This window comes from Xenopus laevis, chromosome 7L, assembly GCF_017654675.1.
Source record: "Xenopus laevis strain J_2021 chromosome 7L, Xenopus_laevis_v10.1, whole genome shotgun sequence".
In the NCBI taxonomy this organism is placed as follows: Eukaryota; Metazoa; Chordata; class Amphibia; order Anura; family Pipidae; genus Xenopus; species Xenopus laevis.
In genome coordinates, this window is record NC_054383.1 from 135590995 (window position 1) to 135599834 (window position 8840).

The 8840-nt window shown below is 42.0% G+C and overlaps 1 protein-coding gene across 1 annotated transcript in view; it reads left to right on the forward strand.

The window, feature by feature from the left end:
• The window catches only part of LOC108696872 (potassium-transporting ATPase alpha chain 1), a 17799-nt gene extending 9265 nt beyond the window's left edge, over positions 1 to 8534 (forward strand). The window contains exons 8-23 of the mRNA XM_018226563.2: positions 67 to 335; positions 692 to 890; positions 1311 to 1420; positions 1562 to 1696; positions 1947 to 2139; positions 2419 to 2594; positions 2830 to 2966; positions 3309 to 3459; positions 3599 to 3767; positions 4002 to 4156; positions 4433 to 4556; positions 5076 to 5221; positions 5447 to 5580; positions 5932 to 6033; positions 6971 to 7062; positions 8059 to 8534. Coding sequence (XP_018082052.2) covers positions 67 to 335; positions 692 to 890; positions 1311 to 1420; positions 1562 to 1696; positions 1947 to 2139; positions 2419 to 2594; positions 2830 to 2966; positions 3309 to 3459; positions 3599 to 3767; positions 4002 to 4156; positions 4433 to 4556; positions 5076 to 5221; positions 5447 to 5580; positions 5932 to 6033; positions 6971 to 7062; positions 8059 to 8087 — 2321 coding nt within the window. The 3' untranslated portion in view covers positions 8088 to 8534. The remainder of the gene's footprint in view (positions 1 to 66; positions 336 to 691; positions 891 to 1310; positions 1421 to 1561; positions 1697 to 1946; positions 2140 to 2418; positions 2595 to 2829; positions 2967 to 3308; positions 3460 to 3598; positions 3768 to 4001; positions 4157 to 4432; positions 4557 to 5075; positions 5222 to 5446; positions 5581 to 5931; positions 6034 to 6970; positions 7063 to 8058) is intronic.
• Positions 8535 to 8840: the final 306 nt, after the last annotated feature.

Genomic DNA, 8840 nt, shown 5'->3' on the forward strand with positions numbered 1-8840 from the left:
GGAGTTTGGTTGACATTCCCCAGATCTGACACCTTCTCCTTTAAATTCATGCTTCCTGTTACCCAGGTACTGCCATTGGAGTCATTATAAACACAGGAGACCGCACCATCATTGGACGAATTGCAACCTTGGCATCCGGTGTGGGAAATGAGAAGACCCCCATCGCTATAGAGATTGAGCACTTTGTGGACATCATCGCTGGACTCGCCATATTCTTCGGGGCCACCTTCTTTGTTGTTGCCATGGTGATCGGTTATCCATTCCTAAGGGCCATGGTCTTCTTTATGGCTATTGTGGTAGCTTATGTCCCTGAGGGTCTGCTGGCTACAGTCACGGTGAGGCTTCCAACCTCAGCACTATCTGATGCAGTTACTGTGGCTTATATATGTTATTTACTTGGTCGCCAAGGTTGCAATTAGGTGATAATCCAACAAGTGATCAAGTTCAGCCTCCTAACTTCATTCAAGTCAATGTACAGTAAGACCGGCATTTTGCTGGAGGCCTATATTGCTCGATTCCACTTGTGTCCATGGAGGCATTCTTGGTGGTTTCCAAGTGAGGTGGTCTCAAAAAATATTTAGCAAAGTCATCACATTACATGGAAAGCAAACAACACACTACCTTGAAATAATGCAGCAAAATAGATCAGTTGGCCCAAGTGTTCCTCATCCCTTGTTTCTTGCCCCGGCAGGTGTGTCTGTCACTGACTGCCAAGCGCCTGGCCAGAAAGAACTGCGTAGTCAAGAACCTGGAAGCTGTGGAGACCTTGGGTTCAACGTCTGTGATCTGTTCGGACAAGACTGGGACTTTGACACAGAACCGGATGACTGTCTCTCACTTGTGGTTTGACAACCACATCCACTCAGCCGACACCACTGAAGATCAATCAGGTAAACTGAGGTGGTGCCATTTGATATCTGTTGAGCATAAATGGTCCATAAAATGTCTAAGCTTTCATTTTCCAACCCTAATGCAAGGTGGATATTTAGTTGAAGGTTTACTCAACCTTGAAAAATTCCTGGGTACAGGGGTCATACTGTCTGATCCAACTGTTTGCTCTTAATTGTGAAGATATATCATAGAATATCAACTAAGAAGGACTAGGGTGGCAGAGAATAGACTTATGGAGAAATTACCTGCACTTTTTCCTGTTCCTACTTTAGTATTGGTTCCTTACGGTTAGGTTTAGGATTAGGGTTAGGATTAGGGTTATCATCTTTTAACACCCAACACTGTGATATTATCAACAATAATAATATTTATTATTTTTGCATGGTATGATTTTCATTTTAATGATAATGCCATTTTAGGTCAAAGTTTTGATCAGACATCAGATACATGGAGAGCCCTGAGCAAGGTTGTTAGTCTCTGCAACAGAGCCTTCTTCAAATCCGGACAGGACGGAATTCCAGTTCCAAAAGTAAGGCAAACAGAAAATATGGTCATACATTAAGGAGCTATATATCTGAAATACCCTCTAAATATATTAATATGTTATGCATATGAGCATTGACTTTAGGACATTAATTGGTGAGCAATAACAAGTCATATGATCCTACAGAGGATTGTCATTGGCGACGCTTCTGAGACGGCTCTCGTGAAGTTCTCAGAGATCACAGTCGGCAACGTCATGGAGTACAGAGAACGATTCAAGAAGGTGACAGAGGTGCCCTTCAACTCAACCAACAAATTCCAAGTGAGTCTTGTTTCACTAAGGTCCGCAAACATTTCTATGAAACAATAAAAGGATGAGTTGCCCGTTCTGCCAGTTTATCAGAGTTGTACCCTGAAAGATGAATTGACCAATTACGGAAAAATTGGACCAAGCCCATATTTGATGGTCCAGTTGCTGCAACAACCACTAATTACTTGGCAGAGTCATGGTTTATGACAATTTGGCCACCAAAGGTAGTTGTTTTAGTATCTTATCTTGTGTCCTCCCACAGCTGTCTATTCACGAGCTGCAGGATCCATTAGATCTCCGTTATCTGATGGTGATGAAGGGAGCCCCAGAACGTATCCTAGAACGATGCTCTACCATCATGATTAAAGGTCAAGAACTGCCTTTGGATGAGCAGTGGAAGGAGGCTTTCCAGACAGCTTACATGGATTTGGGAGGCCTGGGAGAAAGAGTGCTGGGTAAGGAGGGTAATTGTAGGAAGACAACCACCCTAAGCGCAGTACAAAAAAACCCCAAAAAGATCATTTGTTTGAAGAATAAATTCAGATTTAAAGGTGCCCGTTGAAAGATTTTTTTTTTATCAAACTGAGCTGATCCTTTCTATGTATGATCATTGGCCCAAGCACCAACTTTCCCAATTCCCCTCCCCAGATGTGACCCATCACTTGGGTGGCCAAATTAAATAAACTCGAAACAAAGTTTCATACTGTCAATCCACAAACCTCCATTTATTTTAGGTTTTTGCCACCTGTACCTGAATGAGAAAGAATATCCCAGAGGTTTTAACTTTGACACGGAAGAAATGAATTTTCCCACAAGCGGCTTGTGCTTTGCTGGATTAATTTCCATGATTGACCCACCACGTGCCACTGTGCCCGATGCTGTCATGAAGTGCCGGACTGCTGGAATCAGGGTATGACAAGGGAAATCTTGTTGGATAACATGATATATCATATGCTCTAGAATAGATTCAATACTACACCTGTAAGGTGGGGCAATAGCTATAAAGCTTTAGCAAAACATTAATGTATCACAATGGCTTCCCTCCTGTGGATCATCTCTTTTATAATCTGTTAATCCTATCTCTTCCATAAATCTTCCCTCCCATAAGCAGGTAGTAATTTTTTTCTGGTTTATCTGTTCTACAGGTTATCATGGTTACTGGAGATCATCCAATCACAGCCAAAGCCATTGCTGCAAGTGTGGGCATCATCTCTGAGGGTAGCGAGACAGTGGAGGACATTGCAGCCCGCCTGCGCATTCCCGTGGAGCAAGTTAACAAGCGGTATTGCCATAAAATTAGTGGTTACATACATGCGGGGTTGGCAGAGAACTGAAGGGGGGATACTGGGAATAGTAATGGTAGTAGCTGGAGGATGCAGGTTGTGTTTGCTTAAGCTCTTCCACAAGGCCTGGGCATGATCATGGTTGGCCCCCATGGTGTATTCTCAACAGTTTAGATGTTGCAGGGCAAATATGATTTTACTTGGGTACAGGCAAGTCGGTCAGTCAACTAGAGTTGAGGCAACAGCTAAGTTAGATCAGGGCCACAAAGCCACAGTTTGCATTTTGATCCATAAATAGAACCAATGAAACCAATATATAGATGTGACATGTTTCCCTGCAGTGATGCCCGTGCCTGTGTCATCAATGGTGGGCAGTTGAAGGAAATGAGCAGTGAGGAGCTGGTAGAAGCTCTTAAGTTGCATCCTGAGATGGTGTTTGCCCGAACCTCCCCTCAACAGAAGCTCATCATTGTGGAGAGTTGCCAGAAACTGGTACAAACATAAAATAATCAATTAAATGTAAAAAATTAAGAATTGCAAGAATATTATCTACAGTATATAAAGGAGTTCCAAATGAAATGATGCAAATCAGTAACGTTAGTGCAAGCTAACCTCCTTGTTCTTTGCCTAGGGGGCCATCGTGGCGGTCACTGGTGATGGTGTCAACGACTCTCCTGCATTAAAGAAAGCTGACATTGGCGTGGCTATGGGCATTGCTGGATCTGATGCCGCCAAGAACGCAGCGGACATGATTCTGCTGGACGATAACTTTGCATCCATTGTGACTGGGGTGGAACAAGGTGAGATCTGGAATAGATTAGGATCTCTGGAATCCCCATCTGGACCTTCTGCGCTTGATCTAGGTTAAAAAGCAGGATGGTCAAACTCATTGTCCTTTAGCTGCTTCCTTTGACCTCGAGATGTATTAATTTGACAGAGGATGGAAGTTGTGATGCATTGAAGTGAAAACTGGATTTTTTTTAGACCTATATTGACCTATAAATACATAAATGAGCTGTTTGCTTGCCTCCCAGGGCGTCTCATCTTTGACAACCTTAAGAAATCCATTGCGTACACCCTGACCAAGAACATTCCTGAACTGGCCCCATATCTCATCTACATCACAGCTAGTGTCCCTCTACCCTTGGGGTGCATCACCATCCTTTTCATCGAGCTGTGCACAGACATTGTGAGTAGAAAAACAACAAGAAGGTTCTCTGCAATGTCATATTTACTTCAGATGAGTATATAGTCATTTCACAAAATTCCTGCTCCACAGATAACTGGATTTTACTGTTTGGAGAAGGAATTATGGTTTTATGGGTGTGTAAATCCTCTCCCAAGCTGTTTTATTAATCCTTGTAGTACAGGAGCGGCCATAGAATGTTATCCCTTTAACCCATCACCATTCTGAGTCCTAGTTTTGAAATAGGGTTATATGTTATGTACATCTCTCTCTGTCTAGTTCCCTTCAGTCTCCCTGGCCTATGAGAGGGCAGAAAGTGACATTATGCACCTTAAACCAAGGAATCCTCGCCGGGATCGTCTTGTGAATGAAGCTCTGGCTGTGTATTCCTACTTCCAAATTGGTAGGTGGCAAGGCATGCTGGGGAGGATAATGTGGCTCCATGCACTCTTGGAAGCTGCCAGAAGGAGATTATCTGGGTCCACACTAATTGGATTATGCGCATTCAGACAGAAGGGGCTTTGCAAAGCCAAAGCCATCACAGAGCCTAGTTCCTTTCCAAGAAGCCAAATACATCTCTTCTGGAACAATATATATGATATATTACAAAATATTAGTTCTTACTCAGCAGTCCTACTGTTTGCAAGTTGGACATTGCAAACCTTGACTTAGATGTTGGGCAGTACTATTGTTACTTGATCATTTGCCCAAGGTCAAAAACAGTCAATCCGCCCAATATGTCCCACCACATGGCCTACAGAGCAGCAGTAGCGGTCTCTCAGCCTCAGTGCCCATATATGAGACCATAGGCATATCTATCCCAACTCAAGACAACATAAATTAAAATAGGATATTCCAAAATGCTCCTCTAAGGGTGGTTTGTCCACAACTTCATCTGGAATAACTGTCTCCCTTTGTGCAGGTATCATACAGTCCTTTGCCGGTTTTGTGGATTATTTTACTGTGATGGCCCAAGAAGGCTGGTTCCCTGCATACGTCCTGGGCCTTCGCTCTCACTGGGAAAATCAGCATTTACAGGATCTGCAAGACAGTTATGGACAAGAGTGGGTAAGTTCACAGCTGATCCAAGGGGTTCAACTGTGGGGTCCCTTGTCCGTGTTTACTTTACATATGTGCCTGTAAAGGGACGTTTTAGTAAAGCCAGACCAAATGAAATTCTATTGTGTTCCCACCATGTTTACTCTTGGTTGATGTTCTCCATGTTGGTCCATGAGAGTTTAACATGGGACATAGTAGGGATGTTTAATGTAACAAGGATGATTTTCCTTGCAGACCTTCAGCCAGCGTCTCTACCAGCAGTACAACTGTTACACTGTCTTCTTCATCAGTATTGAGATTTGTCAGATCTCAGATGTCCTCATCAGAAAAACCAGGCGTCTCTCTGTCTTCCAACAAGGATTCTTTAGGTAAATCCCTGCCCCCCATAAGCCTTTTCTCTTTCATTCTCTAAGGGTGGAAGATCTGGCTGCAGAAACCAGGAACAATTACTTTCGTGGACATAGTCTGGACTATTAAAAGACCTTATTTCAATATAGAGTGAAGATGAATTAGGTTTTCTCACTTTTTTTACTGCCCCTCCTTTATAACACCACCCTTCTGTACTGCTTGATATATTCCCTTGAGAAATGTACATTGTATTATATTAAGCCACAAATCAAGCAGGTGGTTCTTGATTTTTTTTGCCCCCTACGTCATAAACAAAACATGGCAGAACTAAAAGTAATAAAACACAACCACACATTTCTCTTCTTTTACAGAAACAAAGTTTTGGTCATCGCCATCGTATTCCAGTTGTGTCTTGGTAATTTCCTTTGCTACTGTCCAGGGATGCCCAACGTCTTCAACTTTATGCCAATTCGGTATGTGTCGGGATGAGCTAGAAATCCAATAGGACAGTTTTTTTGTTTCAGGCTCCCCTTGGAAGTCCAATCTTTGGTCAGAACCTCTATAAATTCAATAAGGAAAACACTGGTAAATCATCCATTCATCTATAAGTTGAAGAATAACTTGGGTAGCCAATAAATGACCTTCAAGATGGACTTTCAGGTGAATCTAGGAGAGCTAATAGGTGCCTATGACTAAGTGCTGGGTAAGCATGAAACGCGTTAGGCGTTAGAGGGAATACTATACATGTTTTTTAACTACTGATGTGAATAAAATATATATTTTTTTATTTAATAGCATGTTTTGGAGAAATTATTGAGATTGTGGTTTTACCTCTGTTTGGTCACTAGAGGTCTCCGACATGCTCACTAATAGTATTTACTGATTCTGCTCCCAATTTGATTCTAATAGTAATAGGTAAGGTTGCCACCTTTCTTCCTGACTAACTCCTGGTGGGGAGGCGGGACCATGAAGTAGCAGGAGGTGGGGCCGGGGACAGGGCAGAGGCGGGATGTGCCATTTGGGGGCGAGGCTATGACAATCTCAAGGAATCCTGCCCGGTTTTCATAATTTGGAAAACTGGCCAGGCAGTTTTGACCCAGACAGCCCTTCAAAAAACTGGACTGTCCAGGTCAAAACTGGACAGGTGGCAACCGTACTAATAGGCTTTCTCCCTAAATCTCACCCTAATAAGCCTCCAGACCCCCCCCCCCCCAGTTTGGGAACTATGTCCCTACAGGGAAATATAACACCTCTCTGTGAGCAAAAGGAGCATAATACATCATCAAAAGATGTTTTGTTTGGGTCACAAATGCTAGTGGGAGCCAGGGATATGCTTTAGCACTGGATTAGCCACAGCTTCATTTCATTTCTCTTTTTTATTAATAATGAATCACAATTTCCATTTCCCAGGTTCCAGTGGTGGCTCGTACCTCTTCCGTTTGGAATCTTGATCTTTGTTTATGATGAGATCCGTAAACTCGGAGTACGCCGACACCCAGGAAGTGAGTAATTTTGGAAGAGTAAAAAAGATTATATTGGAACTTTCCCTGTTTTACAAGGAGGTCCAGCCTTTGGCCGGCAACTTCAGTTCCTTGCCTCCTCTTCCTTCAGACTACTAGTAGTACTGAGTTTCTCAGCCCAAATTAGGGTGCTAGACCATAGACTCCAATGTATACTGTATAGAAAGAAAAGTTTGATACAGGGGTAGTAAACCTTGCTGCTCAATTGTTGCTGGACTACAAATCCCTCTACAAAAACCATATAATGAAGGTTGAGGCATGCTGGGAGCTGTAGTCCAGCAACATCAGGGTTGTATTCTGAAAGCAATATTGCACCATAAAAACTTGTCCACAATTTTGCCCAAATCTCTACAGCCAGCAACTGCTTTAAAATGCAAAAATATCCTCCAATGAGAATCCCAGCTGATCTGTATCAATCTGGCTCCATGTTCTTTGTTCCTGCAACTGGAGTTGGAAGCTTTAAGGCCAGTTTCCCAGCACTGAACAAGTCTGTCCTTTATCCCCATGTCTCATTCCAGTGTCATATAATGAAGAAAAAAACAATTCTCTCTATATGTAAGATAACAGCAAGATGCCTGACATGGGGCTGGGAATCAGCATTCTCATTGGTTGGTTATTTTGCATTTATAATGAAGTTTTCAAGAATTCTCATTGGTGAATTTCTTGCATTTAAAATTATGTTTTTTGGACAGTGTTACCGCTGGGTTTACATCCCCTTTAATATAATGAGCAGGGTTGAAATTTATAAATATAATGGGGAAAAAGAGACATTTTCCCAGCATACAATGCATCAGCCCCCTACTACAGGTGTTTGCATACAATTACCCACAATTCCATTGATCAGATTGCTGCTCTGTATCCTCAGATTTCCATGTTCTTTTCTTAAATTTGTGTGATTTCCCCTTTATTATCACTGCTGCCTATTATGTACATGAAAATAAACACTGAGAGCTGACAAAGCCTCTTTTCTCTCCCCAGGTTGGTTCGACAAGGAGATGTATTATTAAACTTATTTCTCCAACCTGTAGCTGCATCTTCTCCCCTCTGCAAACTCACAGCCTCATTCTCTTCCCCAGAATTTAAATGCACATTTGTCCTATGAGATTTCATTGTGCCAAGAATAACAGAACCAAACAGTTTGAATGATCAACAAATGTTCTGTATATAAAGGGGAAAATTGAATTACAGATGGTACCATCTGTGTGTTTCTCTATATTCTATACTGTACAGATTGGGCCTGCTGCTATAGACTAAGCCTTATTATTAGCTAATACAAGAGTCTTGAGATAATCAGTCCAGCCAGAGTCTGTTCATATATTAAACCTTAAACAAAGCCCAGTTAGTGATGCCGGGCAAGGAAACAGGACAGGAGCCCACACTCTTCATATAATGTATTATTTGTGAACTGTCCAATGGATGTTATGGAGCAATACTAATAAATTATTACATGGAAATCAGTGTTCTGTGCTTATTTTGCTGAACAAATTTAACAAATTAATATTTATTGATGTATATCACGAATAGGCTGCTACATGCCTAATTGATCCTGATGTATTGTGCATAGTAATGGGGAAATCCCTATACTTCCATTGGTTTATGTATCTCTCTGTACAGGCTATAAGCAAATTTAGGGGTTGTTCCTGCTGAATTGTCCTTAGTACAGGGAATACCTATGCTGTCAGTTTTATGGGATCTCTCTGTACAGACTATGAGCAAACTTAGGGGCTGTTCCTGCTGAATTGTGCTTAGTACAGAGAATA